Source organism: Trichosurus vulpecula, chromosome 3 (genome assembly GCF_011100635.1).
Source record: "Trichosurus vulpecula isolate mTriVul1 chromosome 3, mTriVul1.pri, whole genome shotgun sequence".
In the NCBI taxonomy this organism is placed as follows: Eukaryota; Metazoa; Chordata; class Mammalia; order Diprotodontia; family Phalangeridae; genus Trichosurus; species Trichosurus vulpecula.
Window position 1 is genome coordinate 167,270,723 of NC_050575.1, and position 17,816 is coordinate 167,288,538.

The 17,816-nt window shown below is 45.3% G+C and overlaps 1 protein-coding gene across 2 annotated transcripts; it reads right to left on the reverse strand.

Moving 5' to 3' along the window:
* Nucleotides 1–1,912: 1,912 nt before the first annotated feature.
* GBGT1 (globoside alpha-1,3-N-acetylgalactosaminyltransferase 1 (FORS blood group)) lies at nt 1,913–17,514 on the reverse strand. Of its 2 annotated transcripts, none has more exons than XM_036750981.1 (7): nt 16,823–17,514; nt 12,885–13,016; nt 10,247–10,309; nt 7,050–7,100; nt 6,915–6,950; nt 3,812–3,946; nt 1,913–3,354 (listed from the first exon to the last, which is right to left on the reverse strand). In XM_036750981.1, exons 2-7 carry the CDS (start codon nt 12,950–12,952, stop codon nt 2,670–2,672), a joined length of 1,038 nt encoding a protein of 345 aa, XP_036606876.1. In that variant the 5' UTR covers nt 12,953–13,016; nt 16,823–17,514; the 3' UTR covers nt 1,913–2,669. The 2 variants fall into 2 exon arrangements, with proteins under 2 accessions (XP_036606876.1, XP_036606877.1); XM_036750982.1 differs by having other exon boundaries at nt 12,885–13,013; nt 16,823–17,078.
* Between the last annotated feature and the right edge of the window lie 302 nt (nt 17,515–17,816).

Below are 17,816 nucleotides of genomic sequence, written 5' to 3' on the forward strand. Positions count from 1 at the left end.
GACTGAGCCTCATGCAATATGGTCCCAGGTCTCCAGACTCCAAATAGAGCATTGACTCTTGCCCATTCTTCAGAACAGCTCAAACGTCCATCTTCTCCACGAATCCTTCCCAGTGAGCTCCCCCTCTTCGGCTCAATTAACCCCAGTGGCTCACCATTGCCTGAAGGAATAAATATTAATTTGTTTGGCATTAAAAGCCTGGGACCAATTTACTTTTCCAATCTCATTATAGTCCCTTTTAGTGGATTTTAACCCTTTCATCTCCAGAACTCCTTCCCCTCACCCCACTCCCACCATTGATGTTGGCATCCCCATAGCCACTATTTTGGATAAGCAGACCCCAAGCATGCTCTGCTTTGGTTCCTACTCCACCCCACCTTCTCTCCCTACCACCTTGTGAATGCCTGCAAACCCCATTCCTCCTCAATTTGAGAACAATGCTCAAATTCCCATTGCTATGGTTCCTGAAGGGGTATATCATAACTACTCTTTCATAGCCCTACGTACCACCTTGGTAACATTCCAGACCAAAGTGCTCCTCCCTGGCCACTATTCTGATATCAGCTGTTAGAATGCAAACTCCTCGAGGGCAGGGACTGTCATTGTTTTTGTATTTGTATCTCCAAGGCTTGGCACATAGACCTTAATACATGCTTGCTCATTCATTCATTCATTCATGGTCCAGTCATGCTGTCCTTGTTGTTCCTTACACACATGCCATCTCTGTCCTCCATGCCAGGAAGACCCTCCTTCACCTCTGCCTCTTAGAAGCCCCAACTCTGTTCCAAGCTCAGCCCAAATGCTACCTCTGACATGAGGCTTTTCCCGATTCCCCCAGCCTTTAGTGCCTCCCCTCCCGCTTCCTAATGACCTTGTACTTATTTCATATGTTGTGGTCCCTAACAGGATGTAAGCACCTTGAGGACAGAGCAGTTCACTTTTGCCTCTCCATCCCCAGCTCAGCGTCTAGTGCTTAACAAATACCCGGTGAACACTGGCAGCACCTAGCACCCATGCCACTCCTTGGACACTGATCACAGATGGCCCCGCCTTACTAATTTGTCTCATGTCTATGCCTTATCTCTTCAATAAAGCTAAGGTCCTGGAAGAGAAGGACTACATTTTACTTCTCTCTGGGTCCCTTCTCATGTAGATCTGGCAAGCTACAAACATGGGTAAGTGTATGCTGAATAAGTGGTGACTGTGGAAGTATACTCTGTGGTCAGTCTGGCCACAGACACTGGCAATACCACAGGTCTGGTGGGAAGGGGAGCCCACCTGTGGCTCTATTCAGCAAGCCCTAGTGGCATCAGGACCCATTGCTCCATGTTTTCAGATTCTTTGGCAGGAAGGTCAAAAGGAGAATTCACTACCCTGGAAATCAGGTCTTAGTAATAATAGCTAGCATTTATAAAACCCTTTGAGGTTTCCAAAGTACCTAAAAATATTATCTGATCTTACCCTCACAATAACCCTGGGAAACTAGTGTCATTTTACAGATGAGAAATCTGAGGCAGACAGAGGTTAAGTGACTTGCCCCAGGGTCACACAGCTAGTAAGTGGCTATGGCTGGATTTGAACTCCAGGTCCAGCATTCTATCCACTGAGCCACCAGCTCCTTAGTTCTAAGAATGGAGTTTTCTCATTCCAGGCTCTCTTGCCACTTGGGAAAGCTGGTTAGAACCCTAGCAGGAATGCTGTCAGCCTCTTCACTCACCTCCCTCTCTTCACATCTGGGAGAATCCTGGCAGCCAGGAGCTCTTTTCCACCCTCTCTTTAACCCAGCCTCTAGCACCCCTGAAGTGGCTCTAGAATGCCTGACTCTTCAGGGTCCCGGCCCCATGGCTGTTCCCAGCCTAGCAGAAGGAATGTCTGCCTTTTATAAGAATGATAACAATAAAAACTCAAACCCTTTACATGTACATAGAGTTTTACAATTCACAAAGCACTTTCACATTCATATTCAGCCCTCACAACACCACTGTGAGGTCAGCAGGGAAATGTTTCTCCACATTTTACAGGTGGGCAGCCTGAGGTACAAAGAGATCCTAACTTGCCCTAGATCACAGAGCCAACAGTAGGAAGCACCAAGGCTGGGAAAGAACCCACGTCATTTTGTGTTTGTTTGTTACTATATTTTTCTTCTAGAGTTTGAATTAGCCCCAGCTCTGCTCCTCTCGCTCTGCTTCATACAAAAAAAACGGCTTATAACAAAACTACACACTTAAGTGAAGTTTGAGTTCAAAGTCTTCCTCCTTGTCCAGGACTCCTCTTTTCTTTCTAGGCAACCAGCATCCTCCTCTTGGCCTGGGACCTTTGTAATGGCAGGAAACTGTCTGATGACATATTGACATGTGCTCACTCCCCTTGGCTTGGGGACTGCCTAATGAAATGCTAAAAGCGTGGATTTTCAAACACTGTGATACTAAAATGGATGTGAATGCTTTGGGTGAGAACAAACCTTGAAGGTAGTAGCCTATGTATAAAGCCACAGGTTTTCCTTTACATGGGCCCCATCTGCCCTTTAAAAAACTCACTCCATGGCTTCCTTACTTCCGGCCCCATCCCTAGTAACTCATCACCAAGTCCTCGGTGAACAGAGAAAGCTCTGGGCACCTCTGCCTCCCAACAGCCTTAGGTGAAAGCCGAAGGCCCCTGGCCTGTGCCCGTTAGTCCTTCAGGTTCACGGAGTCTTTGTCCAGTGTGGAGAAGCGGATCAGCTTCAGGCTGGGTGGCTGGGGCTTCCTGTCATCCCAGAGGTACTCAGGGGACAGGACCTTGGAGGGCTTGTGGGAAATGAAGCGCCGATTCAGGTGGCTCTCCTCCTGCCAGGCAGCCATGATGCCGTTGGCCTTGTCTGCCAGAATGGCCATGTGACAGCCCCCTGTAAATTCATATACCCTTTCCACTCGACCACCAAAGACTGCCCCGCCATAGTAGAAGTCTCCCTCACCATCAGCAACAAAAGCCGTGGACAAGGGCCTCCGTTCATAAGGGAACTGCCACCGAGGAACAGTAAAGTAGCCAGGGTGGATGGCAGCCACTAGGTCTCCTAAAGTTTCTGCACCCCAAGGATTCCAGAACACCATGTCTATATCAAGACAGTAGAGATAGTCTACCTCCCGATGGCCTCTGGAGGCAATGAATTTGTTGATCGACTCCATTCTACGCATGGAAATTTCCTCCCAGTGGGAAAAGCCTTGTATGGGGATGACTGAGAGGTTTCTGCCAGGTCCCAGGGAAACGTGAGGTATTGCCTCTGGGTCATCAGTGAAGATATAATAGTTCACCTGAAAGCCTTGCATGAAGAATTCTTCAGCCGATTCCAGGAAACGACGGACAAATCTTGTGTACCTGGTGGATGGATACAGAGCAGGGCAGGGCATTATGAGGTGTGATGGGGACAGAAAAGAACTCACTCTTGTTTCTTTAACCTTCACTTTTATTATTCTTTTCACCTAGAACTCTCCCCCTTCTTCCTATTACTTACCTAAGTTCTTTCAAAGTCTCACTAAAGCTTCCCATCTTACTGAAAGACATCTTTAACCACCCTGTTTCTCACTATTGGAGAGAATCTAGACATCGACTTTGTCTCCTTTAACTAAACTAAAAGTTCCTTGAGGACCGGGCTGGTGTCTCATGCTTCTTCTCTATTCCTTCTCTCCCATCCACCTCCCCAGGGCCCAGCATATAGATTATAGATTGCTTTCAAGATGGGGGTGGGGGGGGCAAGGAGCAAGTCGTAGAGAAATGTGAAAGAGAAAAAGAGAGAATTCCTGGTCTCTCTTCCACCTCTAGCCCAGCCTCTTACTTCCCAACGGCAAATGCTGTGACGCCAATGGTGAGATTCAGGGGCCGGTAGGCATTATTCAGGAGCTCGGAGTTGAATGTTCCTTCAGAGACAATTGGAGCCAGCCATGGTGTAAGCGTCAGCACATCTTTGCGTCTAGTAAGAGAGAAGGGAGAAAATGGTGAAATCAACGTCCCTCTCTTTACCTTTCCCAATCCCTTCTAGAACACAGAGCTAGAATCATAGTGTTCCAGTGGATTCCAGTGGTCAGTTTGTATTTATGGAGCTATTTGTGAAAAGCACCTTCCAGGTCTGGCATAAAATCTGACTTCACTCAGAGACAGGAACTTATCCAAGGTGTTTCAGTCACTGAAAACCTTTGCTGTTCAAGTCAGTTATCCTGGGACTGGACCTTTAATTTCAGCACATTGCAAAAAGACTTTTGTAAAAAAGTGTCTGACTTTTGGATACTTTAAAGCAGTGAGGGAAGCCTGGTCAGAACAGTGTGAAACCACCAGATAAAGAGTATTCCAGGGGTCACTGGCCAAAGTTACTTTCTTCTCTTTCAGCAGGCACAGCAAGAGAATGAATCCTAGAATCTCAGGGTTGAAAGGGAAATCAGAAGACCTTTAGTGCAAGCAGCTCCTGAACCAAAGTCCTCAACATGTGGTGAGTCCCAGCCTCTTCTTGGAAACCATTAGTGATGGGGAACCTATGACCTCTTGGGGTAGCTCATTCCACTTTGGGTCAGCTCTAAATAGTGAAGTTTGAGTTCAAAGTCTTTCTCCTTGTCCAGGACTCCTTTCAGCAGTTTTTGTGAATCTCTCCTACTTCTGATCTCAAAGCAAAGCTAATCCCCTCTTCAAATCCTTCAAGGCAGTGATCATACTGTCTTCCTTTCCCAATATGTTTTCCTTTTTCCAGGCTAAGAAGCACAATGGATAGAGCACAGGGCTGGAAGTCAGGAAGACCTGAGTTCAAATCTGCTTGCAGACACTTACTAGCAAACGGACCCTGGGCAAGTCACTTAACTTCTATTTGCCTCAGTTTTCTTAACTCTAAAATGAGGTTAATAACAGTACCTACCTCATAGGTTTGTTGTAAAGGATCAAATGAGATATTGTTTGTAAAGTGCTTAGCAGAGTATCTGGCACATAACAGGTACTTGGTAAATCCTTTTTTTCCTCCTTCCTTCCTTCCTCACCCATGTCATACCTTCCTAACAATAATGGCATCCTAACTGATCTTCTCTGGCACTGGTTTTTCTTTGTCTTTCTGTGTCCCTTTCTTCCCTTCTGTGATATTTGCCGACTACCTCCCCTGACCCCGCCCTCCACTTCAGAAGCTAAATATCCTTTTACTCTCCACCCCCACCCCACCCCAAACCAAACCTTCCCCAACCTGCCCAGTGGAAAGGATCTGAAACCAGTCACTTAGCTTTCAGTGTGAATGTCAATCACTGCATTCTCTTTCCCAGGGCGGTTGCCACTTTAAACCTGAATTCAAACTGAGGAATGAGTTTGGCTACTCTGGGAAAGGGATTTCAGACAGCAGGAAAGGAAATTAGGGGACAGGAAAGACTCTCCCAAATCTAGTCATACTATGCAAGTGGTGGTGACTCCATCTTCACGTAGTGCTAATCCTGCCTCTAAGCGCAGGTCTTCCCACACTAAATGAGCCCCATCCCTGGCTATCATCTGGGTGAGCCATTTCTGTCAGTGCAGACACACACAATTTACATTTGGAAGAGCACTGATACACTCTGATGTTATCTGACTTTCCATTCCTATATAACACTGGGAGCTCCTTTAGCATCCTTTTCATCTGGACAAGAGGATCTCTCAGGTCCCTTTGGGCTCTGAATTCCACACCCTAAATAGTTCTTTCCAGATCTGATATTCTCTAGTTCTACTGGATACTGGACAGTGGTTGTAAGAAAATGGAATTGTATCATATGAAAGCTGGAAGGAACCTCAGAGTTCATCTACTCTAATGCCCTCATTTAACAGAGGAAGGAAACTGAGTCTTAGGGAACGGAAGACCTGTCCAAGGTCACGTCAGCGGTGGCAGTAATACCAGTGACTTACTCTCTGCCCACTCTTCTCTCTACTACTCCCAGCTTCCTGTCTATGGTGATAAAAGCTTTCACAGGACCAGAGCTGGAAGATACACCATAGACCACCCAGTTCAACCTCATTTAATTGTAGTTTTAATTAGTTTTTTTTTTAAGACTAGGTCTCCATATTTTGCCTAGGCTAGACTCAGGGGTCCAATCCCAGTAAAGAATGGCATGGAACGTCTCTCTGTTCCATTTCTCATATGGGCTGGTTTGCCCCTCCCTAGACAACTGGTTCTCAAATCTCCCAAACATCCTCTCCGGGTCCTAGGGGCTTCCTGGATGATACTGGCCTTAGCATAGATACCCAATCAGATTAGACTGCTGCAACTCAGAACTCCTGCGCTCAAAAGATCTGCCAAGCTCAAACCCTCTCCCCTCCTCCTCCAGCAGCAGGGATAACAGGTATGCATCACCATGCCTGGTAACCCTCTTATTTTACTCATGAGGAAAGTGAAGCCCAGACAGGGAAAAAACTTGTTCAAATTCACACAGCTAGTGTGTTGCTGACCTAGGATTTGAACCTAGGACTCCAAATGCAGAGCTCTTTTCATTATACCTTCTGTGTCCAAGACCAAGACTGCTTTCTTCTCTGTTCAACTTTTCCTCAGGCTCCCAGTCTTTTTAAATTCACACCATCATATTTTAATTCAGTAGCATTTTTCATTCTGGAATGGGTCCCCTAACCAATCTACCAGTTTCCTTTGTTATGGCTGTCACCAGCCCTGTGGCTGGCTTCTGGCAGCAGGGGTGAAGGATACGGGTGGGATAAGCTCTTCTTGGCCACTGATCATCAAGCCACTTTGCTCCCTGGGCATCTGTGGGCCATCTCCCTCTTCCCTCTCTACATCAAGGACACGATTTCTGAAGGTTCTAAAGCAATGAATCAGGCTCCCTTAACCAGTGAGAGAATTTAAGGTACAGGAAGCACCCTCTCCACCTTCCCACTCCCTCACCCCCACCCCCACCAAGTACGTTTCATTTCCAACCCAGTGGACAGTAACTTACTGCTGTTCTAACAACTTTGGTTGAGGATAGAGTAATCTGCAAAGAAAGACAAACAAGGCATGAGGTTCACATTCTTGACACAGCCCCACCAGCTCAGACCACTGTTAAGAGAGGAAAAGAAGGAACTCTTCTTACTGAGGAAAAGGTCGAAATTTCTTTTCTTCTGCGGCTGGCAACTTCATAGAGCTGCATCAGAGGGGAAAAAAGAGAAATGAAAGCTTACACTTCACAGTCCTTTAGGAAGAAATGGGGACGCTTTAGGTGGGCACTTACAAGGCATAAGATGGTGGCACTGGCTGTCCCAAGATCCCAGCTAAGGTCATCCCGTTCTCCTAGTACTGTGACATTTCCACCATTAGTCAGTCATTTCATTGGTTAGCAATCCAGATTAACAGCAACAGTAAAGGTACAGTGGATAGGGAGCTGGCCTTGGAGCCAGGATGATGTGGCCTCAAGTCATGACTCCGACACATGCTGCCCGGGTGACTCTGGCCTCTCAGTACTTCAGGCAATTCTCCAAGACTAGAAATTACAACGACTAATGTGGAAATATTTTAATATGACTGTACATGTACAGCCTATATCAGATTGCATGCTGTCTGGGGGAGGGGGAGGGGGAAAATTTGGAACTCAAAATCTTATAAAAGTGAATGCTGAAAACTAAAACTAAATGAATGAATGGATGAATGAATGAATGAATGAATGGCTAGAAGTTACAGAGGATGTGCTGACCTGCACTGGTAGAGGGAATTTCCATCCCTAGGCCTGATCATAATAGTAATAGCTGACATTTTACATAGCATTTTAAGGTTTGACAATCAATTTGCCCATGCGATTCCATTTGATCCTCCCAACACTGTGAGTTAGGCACTGTTATTATCATCCCCACTTTGGGGATGAAAAAAATGAAACTGAGAAGTTAAGTGACTTATCCAGGGTTACATTGCTAGTAAGTATTAGAGGTGGAATTAGAACCCAGGTTAAGGGATTATACATTTAAAGCCAAAAGGGTTCTTGGAAGCCATTAAGTCCAGCTCCACCCATTTTGCAGATGAGGTAAAGGCACGCCAGGGACATATGACCTGTCTGAGGTGGGATTCAAACACAGGTCTTTTAGACTACAGGTGAGCCTCCACGCTGTGTTGTGGCCTGGGAGAGAGCGTGGGGAGGAGGTGGAGGTGAGCTGGCGAGCCGGCCACTGTAATTCCCACCCAGCGCCTGGCCCACGGATTCCTCCAAGAAAGTGAGCCGATCATGCATGACTATGATCCTAGGATATGAGGGTGAGAGGATCCTGGCCCTAGAGCGGGGAGGGACCTCGGAGGCCAAAGAGCACAAACTCTTCATTTGACAGATGAGGAAACTGAGGTCCCTGGATATTACATTACTTTCCCAGGTCCCACAGGCAGTAAGAGTCAGGGACAGGGCACTGATTCCTTGTGGAATACAGACAGAGGCACTCTGCAGAAACAAAGCAAGAGTCACTTTGGTGAGGTTCAGAGGACACTGGCCCGAGAGTCAGGAGAGACAGGTTCAAATCCCACCCCTGCTATTTATTAGATGTGTGACCCTGAACCAGTCACTTAACCAAAGGAGATAATATTTTGCAAAAAGCACTTGGCATAGAGCCTGTCTCACGTTGTTGTGCAGTCAACTCTTCATGACCCCATTTGGAGTTTTCTTGGCAAAGATACTGGAGTGACTTGCCATTTCCTTCTCCAGCTCATTTTATAGATGAGGAATTGAGGCAAACAGGATTAAGTGACTTGCCCAGGGTCACATAGCTAGCAAGTGTCTGAGGCTGGATTTGAACTCACGAAGAGGAATCTTCCTGACTCCAGGCCCAGTACTCTATCTACTGAGCCACCTAGCTGCCCATCTGGCTCATAGTAGGGGCTGTATAAATGCTTATTCACTTCCCTTCCTCCTTCCCACTTAGTCACTCTGAGCCTCAATCTTCTCACCTGCAAAATGGGAATAATACCACTTGTACTGCCTCTGTCACAGAGTTGTTGTGAGGAAGATGCTATTATTCTAGAGGCATCTGGGCACTAAGGGAGTTGTCCTATGTAATAGCAAGGTCCCGGGAACATGAATCCAACAGCCAAAGCTGGAGCGGTAGCCCTGCTACTAAGTCCCTGGGTGTCCTTGGGTAAGGCACTTCTTCAAGAGCTTGTTTACAATTCCGATCTCTATGCAGTTGGGATAATAACTCCTGCCTGGCCTCCTTCACAAGGTCATCTTAAGAATTAAATTCACTCAACAAGCATTTATTAAAAGTTTGCTAAGTCCCAAAGCATCGTGGCAAAAAAAAAATGTACAATCAATGCTTTCAAGGAGTTTACATTCCATCGATAGGAACACAGATGAGCAAAATACAAGGTAGGAAATGAAGAGGGCAAAGGAAAGATCCAGGCATGTGTGTATATGTATATATATATATATGTGTGTGTGTGTGTGTGTGTGTGTGTGTGTGATCAGGGAAGATGACAAAGATTACATAGAAGAAGGGGTACTTAAGCTGAATCTTGCAGGATGTTATAAGGGTTTTGAAATAAGTTACTTTGGGGCAGATAGGTGGTGTACTGGATAGAGTACCAGTTCTGGATTCAGAGGACCTGAGTTCAAATTTGGTCTTAGATATTTACTAGCTGTGTGACCATGGGCAAGTCACTTAACTCTGTTTGCTCCCCAACACCCCCCCCCCAAAAAGAAAAGAAATAAGATACTACTTGGAAAAGTGCTTTTCAAATTGCTAAAGCAGTAACTATACACATAATATAAGAAAAAAAGTTATAACTGGAGATCATATAGTCATTTTACTGAAGAAGCAGAAGGGGAAAGTGATTCATGTGGTCAGGAAACAAGCTTGGATTTGAACCCATGTTTCCAGGCTGCAGTAGCTTTACTACCTTTGTCTCTTTGAGTAACAGTCCTTTGTGAGAGGGATCTTTTTATGAAATCTGGAGGAGCAGGATGTTTGATGACAGACAATACACCACAGTAACATCTGTATCACTAATGCTTCAGATTGATGAGAACTTTTCTATAAAGCCCTGGATGGGTAGTAGTATACCATTAGCTCAATTTCATAGAGGAGGATCCTGAGGCTTGGCTAACTAGTGCCATCCCCAAGGTCACACAGTTCACATGGAAGCCTGAGTTCAAACCTAGGCTTGCTGATTCCATGACCAGTGGTCTTTCTATCATGTTGTATTCTTACCTGGGTGACTTCAGGGACCAAGCCAATCGGATGCCCTTAAACATTACCCAAGAATGTTCTTGGAGAGTCATTACTTTTATTCCACACCCAAACCGAACTTGATACTTACAAGGCTTCCGGGCAGGGGAGGTAATATGGGAGGTAATGGACAGACCAGTTCCAGGTTAACATCCTGAAAGGAAAGAGGAGATCTGATGCATGTTTTTTTTCAGAAACAAGAGCACTTGCTTAGCAAAAGTTAAGTCCACCAATAACATATTCTGGGACAATAACATATTACTGGACCACTTTGACCCTGTAGTTGATATAAGGCAAAGCTAGTTGTTAGCAAGTAGCTGGATCAGAGAGAAGCAATCTGGATTGTTTTTGCTGAAGATTAGAGTGGGAGACCGAGGGAGAAAAGAACACATTCCTAATGTGTTCTAGGACATTCTTTATAGTACTTATAAGTGACTCATTTCAAAACTGCCCCTCTTCATATGAACAGGCACTGCTCTCCTGTGCCCCTTCCCCAGCTCCATACCACCGGCTGCCAGAGCCCTGTCCCAGTCCGCTGAAGCCCTAGCCATATCGTCTACCCACCCTGCAGCACTATTACAGGGGTGAAAAGAAATTCCCAGGGCTATAGATTTAGGGTTAAAATGTGTTCTTGGTATCCCCAGGTAGAATAAATTTCCCCCCAAAAATTATAAAAAAAGATAATTAGGATCTATACTGCCATTAGTCCTTAAGATAACAGTATACTTTAAGTTAAAATGGGGACCTTCACCACCATGAATAACACCATTTCTGTGTGAAAATGCATTCCCACCTTCAAACAACCAAGTACCTGTAGCAACAATCTGGCTAGCAGCTGTTGTGGGGTGTAAGACCCAACAAGACCAGCAACAAGAGCTTCCAGCACAGGCTCCTTAATCTGCTTTACTAAGGAGAGTGATTTTAAAGGGATAACAATCTCACTTTAATCAAACATATGTACATAAACTCACGTAGTTCAGGAGGAAAAGCCAGCACCCTGAACTTCAGAGCAAATACAAACAAATTACAAACGGACCAAATACAAACCAACATCTGGGGTAGCAAAGCTGGGGGGCAGTTACAACAGCTTGCCCAGAGTCACGAGCCACTCTTCCAGTGAGTGGGAACCCAAGGAAAAAAATGCCAACCTCTGGGTTTATATATCCTGTTCAGGGTCAAAGGGCGTCACAACATTTCACTCAAACCCACATGGCCTAAAAGTTCCTGGCGTCACAAACATATGACTCAAACCCATGTAAACTAGGCTTTCCCTTGAGGCAAGGAGGTCATCAAAGACTCCTGATCCAATCAAAGAAACAAAGGCCAGACTCTTCAAGGGCACTTGATTAAATAAGTGCTAAAAGATGATACAGTAAAAGAAAGTTCCCTTAATTACTGATACAGCACCACAGGACCCACTGTACACTGAGTGCCACCTCTATTTATTTCCTTCTATTTGGCATTATTGATAGATCTCTCTTTCTCTCCTCCTCCCTCTCTTCCCTCCCCTCCCTTCAACGTGGCAACTTTATTCAATAAATATTTATCAAATCATTAAGTCCTATCTTGAGCGGAGAACTGTGCTCCAGTCCTGGGAGGAGTCACAGGTTTTAGAGAGGACACAGTCCCTAAGTTTACAGAGCTCATAGTCTAGGAGGGGGAGAAGACACAAACACAAATAACTACTATACAATATTCCATGATAAGTACATCAAAGAAGTATAAAACCAAAGGCCATATGAGGTCCAAAACAGAATAACATTTCCAAAGGGGTATGAGGAGAGAGCAGGGAATTTCACCTTCCTGGAAGAGGTGGAATTTGAGGAATGGGTAGGAATTCCCACAGGTAAAGAGAAGGAGAAAGGATATTCCATGTAGAGGGAACAGTGTGAACAAAGGGATGGAGTAAAAGGGTCATGGGTTGAAAGATGAAAGGAATCTGAGAGGCCATTTAGCCCAACCATCTCATCTTAGAGATAAGGAAACTGAGGCCTAGATAAGTGACTTGTCCAAAGTCACACAGGCAGTAAGTAGCAGAGTTGGACCTTGAATCCAGGACTTCTGCTTCCAGATCTAGCTTTCTTTCCACTGTACCACAGTGCCCTTCTAAGTCATGAGGGCTCAGAGTGTGCTCAAAGGACAGAGTGCCTGGTTTTGTGGAGGGGAGTCACATTAGGGAGTCTAGAAGGGCATGGCCAGATTATGGAGGGCCTTGAATGTCAGGCAAACAAGTGTGAACTTCACTCAGTGGGCAATAGGGAACCACTGAAGATTTATAGTCTTGGGATATTGATAAGCATAATAATGAACAAAATAGAATGAATGGCTGCAGTAACAAATACCTATTTAAGGGTATCTCCAAGGTAGGCCTTGAAGTAATCTCTTCCAGGACCAATCAAAGGCTGCTAAGGAGCAAGCACTTGGTTGTACAGTTTAGGACATCAGAACAGAAAATGGGATCACAGTTTTGGGTTTCTACTTTTCAAACACATCTTTCTTTCTTTTCCTTTCTTTCTTTTTTTCTTTTTTCCTTCCTTCCTTCCTCTCTCTCTTCCTTCCTTCCTCCCTCTTTTTTAATCCTGGAGAGATTCTATATCTATAACTATGTCTATATCTATATCCATATATATATGTCTGATTCTATCCATATGAGGGAACAGGTGGATGAGAGGTTAATGTAAGTGATCAGGCCTAGACAGGCTCTCCCAAGGGTGTCTGATTAAACTTACCAAATGACCAAGAATATGCTGAGTAAGGTGAGGGTGATGGCTGCCAGCAGCATGCTTCTCCAACGCATTGCTGCGGATCTTGAAGGTTGATTCCAGCGTTGTCGAGCCTGGCGCGCCGTTTTCTACAGCCTGCTAAATAAAAGTACAGGCAGAGATAAAGTCACATCTCTCTCCTGACCCTATTGCTAAGCATGGGAAAAAAACAGTCCCTCTCTCTGTCCTTGTCTGACAGAAAGAAAGCTTCCCCCAAGACTTTGGAGGGTCATGTAGTGGATAGTGCACTGGGCCTGGAGTCAGGAAGACTCATCTTCCTGAGTTCAAATCCAGCCTCAGACATTTACTAGCTGTGTGACTCAGGGCAAGTCACTCAACCCTGTTTGCCTCAGTTTCTTCAGCTGTAAAATGAGCTGGAGAAGGAAATGACAAACCACTGTAGTATCTTTGCCAAGAAAACTCCAAATGAGGTTGTGAAGAGTCGGACATGACTGAAATGACTTAACAAGCAAGCAAGCAACTTGGGAAGCCTCTCTTGATTCCCTCACAGCTGCTGGTGCCCTCCCCAATTTACTCTGTATTTGTTTTTTTGTATGAGTTTATGTATGTGGGTGTTGCCTCCCTTGATAAAATGCAATTCTTTAGGGTAGACTGGTTCATTTTTGTCTTTGTGTCCCCAGAGTGCTTAGCACAGTCTGCCACGTTAGTCGTGTCTGACTCTTCATGACCCCATTTGAGGTCTTCTTGACAAAGATACTGTATTGGTTTGTCATTTTGTTCTCCAGTTCATTTTACAGATGAGGAAACTGAGGCAAACAAAGTTAAGTGACTGGCCCAGGGTCACACAGTTAGTAAGTGTCCCAGGCTGTATTTGAACTCAGGAAGATGAGTCTTTCTCACTCCGGACCTGGCATTGTATGTGCTATGGCGCCACCTAGCTGCCACATAATAGGTGCTTAATAAATGCCTATTGATCTATTGAACAGCCCCTTAGGATGGGAGGATTAGGCCTGGACTCTCCCTTACAATCCCTGGCAAGCTGGTATGTTTCTTATCTCAGGCGCCTACCCCTTCTCCATCCAGGATTCCTCACTATCTCTCACCGCCCCCATATTCAAGCTGTTGCCAAGGCCTGCTCCTATCACCTATGAAGCATCTCTAGAATACACCTTTCTCTCCTCCAACACTGCCATCACTCTAGTGCAGACCCTCATCACCTCACACCTGGATTGTTACAACAGCCTGCTGGTGAGTCAGCGTGCCTCAAGTCTCTCCCCATTCCAATCCATCCTCCAGTCAGCACAGGTCCAATCATATCACACATATACACCCCCTACTCAATAAACTCCAGTGTCTCCAAAATTCCTTTTGCCACTAGGATCAAATACAAAATACATTCAAAGCCCTTCATAACCTAACCCCCTCCTTCATATTTTTCCACTCCAAATCAGACACTCTTCAGTCCAGTGACACCTGGCCTCCTGAGAGTTCTATAAACAAGACACTCTGTCTCTTAGTTCTGGGCATTTTCTTTTGCTGTTCTCCATGTGTTTGGAATGCTCTTTCTCCTCTGTTCTGGCTACTGACACTCCTGGCTTCCTTAAAGTCCCAACTAAAATCCTATTTTCTACAGGAAGCTTTTCCCAACTCCTCTTAATTCTAGTGTTTTCTCTCTGTAAATTACCTCTCATTCATCCTGTATATAGCTTGCTTTGTATATATTTGTTTGCATGTTGTCTCCCCCATTCAGTTGTAAGGTGCTGGAGGACAGGGACTGTCTTTTGCTTCTTTTTGTGTCCCCGGCACTTAGCACAGTGCCTGACACATAGTAGGTGCTTAATGGATGTTTTCTGATTGATTTATTGTTACCATGTCTGCTCCTCCCTAGATTAGGAAGGCAATCAGACCATTCCCTGCAGTTCTGATGGATTGCTGCCCATCCCACCGCAGTAAATGGCAGGCTCATTACAGTTTTTCTTAATGGTGTCCTTTTTTTTTTTTTTAAAATAAGGGGTAGGGAGGAATGAGTGCCTGAATCCTCCTTTTCTCCATCATTCTGAGGAGAAAACACTTGATTTAATCAACCAACCAAAAAGAATTTTTTAAGTGCCTACTGGCTTGTGCTATCTGCTGGTAGTACAAAAACAAACAAAAAAATCCTTGTCCTCAAGGGGCTTACATTCTAACAGAGGAGACAACATGTGCATATATAAATATATACAGGATATTTACATAATGAATACAAGGTAGTTTTGGGAGGGGGAGCCCTTAGAGCTAGGGTACAGGTGGAGGATCAGGACCACAGATTTGGAGTTACAGCAGGTTTTTTTTTTAAAACCTCTTGTGTTAATAGACCCTTTCTGTAGTCTGGTAAAGCCTGCAGACATACCTAAAATACGTAAGATTACAAGGGAAACTAATTAACTGAAATAGAGTTATAAAAATGTTAAAAAAAAAATTCAAACAAATCCACACACTCACAGACCCTAGGTTAAGAACTCCTGAGCTACAAGTAGAAAGGTCTTTGGAAGTTAACTAGTTCAATCTCACCCATTTTACAGATGAAGTAACCAAGGCCCGGAGAAGTGAAGTGACATGGCCCTACAGATAGAGGACACAGTCAAGTTTTGGCCCCAGATCTGATTTGGCATCCAGTGTTCTTCCTTCTACACCATGCTGCTTTTTCCTTTAGTTTCCTCATTTATAAAAGGGAGATAACACTATCACCTCCCTCACAAGGCTGTTGTAAAGAGCAAAGATAACATATGTAAAAAGCAATTTGCAAACCTTAAAGCATATATAAAAGCCACCACCAACATCCTTATCATTTTCTTCTTCCAATGATTAAAGGTAGTAGACTGAAAAATCAGATTTCCTGGGAAATTAATTCCCAAGTCCTCTTGGTGGTTGTGCCAGTGCATCAGGAGATTCTATTTACTTGTCTAGCCAGTGAGAGATCAATCCTCCCCCTCCCCCTCCCCCAAGTGGCCTCTGACAGCTGGCAGTCTGGGTACAGCTATAGCTGCAGGGAATCATTGGTGTTTATATGGTTAGTTTCCAGGCTTTTTATTGGGAGGCATCTGGGTGGGAGGTTGGTAGGAGCTGTGGCCCAGAATTATTTTTAAGCCATTTCTCTGTGTGTCTGGTTCCCACAAAACAGGGTAAAACCCCTAGAGCCTAGAGCCTGGGATCCTTTATCTCAATTCTCTCTAAACTGTGGCGGTTTTGTGGAGAGACAAATATGGGTGACAGAACCGAGCCCTGACCTGGGAACCAGGGTTCTAGTCCAAACACTAACACTACCTTGCTGTGCTGCTTTAAGCAAGTTATTACACACACACACACACACACACACACACACACACACACACCCCCAGCCTCCCAGCCTGCTTCCTAATCAGTAAAATAAGGGGGTTGGGGTTTCTTAACCTGGGGTCCACAGTCTTCCATGGGTTCTGTGGAGAGATTACAGAGAGTCCATGAGCTTGGAGAGGAAAAATATGTATATGTTATTATTTTCAGTAACATTTGGTTTCCTTTGTACCCTATGTATTTTATGTATTTAAGAATATTTTTCTGAAAAAAAGATATCCACAGGTTTCCCCAGACTGCCAAAGGGGTCTATGACACAAACAAGATTAAGAACACCTACTTTAGATAGTCTCTAAGGTAGGTCAGTTTCAGCTCTAAGATCCTAGGATTCATTAGAGGAATAAATTTTCAGAGACTGTGCTTAAAATAAATCCATGCTGAAGCCATTTCTTCCTTCTCCCCTCCCCCAGTGGCCAGAAGCCGTAGGCCAGCTACTCCCTCCAGGCTTGCCCACCCAGGGAATCCTGTTTCTTTGTGATTAAAGATTGGCAGGGGAGCCAGGCCCTGCTAGATTCCCCAGGGAGTATTTTCCTACCAATTCAGAAAAGACCCTCCATATGCCCCCAACTCACCCCTAAGCCTGGGGAGGGCGCAAGCAGTAGTGAAAGGCAGAGAGGTAGGCAGACAGGTAAGCTGGCGGGGAGGTGGGCAAGCAGGTTAGGTGGTGGGCAGGCAAGATGGACTCTCGTGGTCTCTTCGGAGAAGGGCTCAAGCAGCAATCTGGCCTCAGCCAGCTTCAGCAGGACTCCAGTCAGGCTTCCTCTCCCTATGTCCTTGGCGTCACAATCACCAAGGTTTCCAAAAATCCGGGGGCTGGGAACATCAGTACCGCTGCAGAGGAAGATCTGTTCTGCCTAGACCAGGCAGGAGCGGAGCCACCGCCCTAGCCCCCAAGGCTGCTGTAAACGAGGAACAGCGTGGCTTTTCGGCTGGCCCTGGTCACTTTCATTCGCAAACTCGAATTCGAATTCCAGGTTGGACCCGCTGGCTGCTCCTCCCTTTTCTCGGTGCTGGGGGGAAATAGCTTTGTTTCTTCTTGAGGCTAAGAACTGAAAGGGGAGGGAGAGAAAGGAAGCGAAAGGAAAGGAAGTACCGTGGTAGAGAGAAGGGAGAGGGAGGGGTTGCTAGGCTCGAGGTATGCACCAATTCAAGAGAAGAAATCACTCTTCTGTACCAGCCAATATTCCTGTGTCCGTAAACACGTAAGCATGCATACCAATACACCTGCATGCACGTGTCTGGACTCATATACTCTCACATATGCACGACATATACTTTCAACCCCCTCAGCACCGCCAAATGCGTGGCCCCCGTGGCTCAAGGTCATTTTTCAAAGTTTACCTGGGGGCTCCTGTGGTTGCGATTCAGAGATTCAGACCTTTTGTGGTCTGAGTGGTTATGCGGGTAGTGAAAAACCACATAGCTAATATTTATATTGCCCTTTAAGGTTTGCAAAGGGATTTACACATGAGCTTCGCAACAACCTTCTGTGATAAGGGGCTATTGTTACCTTCATTTTATAGACAGGGAAACTGAGGAGGAGAGTGGTAGAGTGACTTGCCCAGG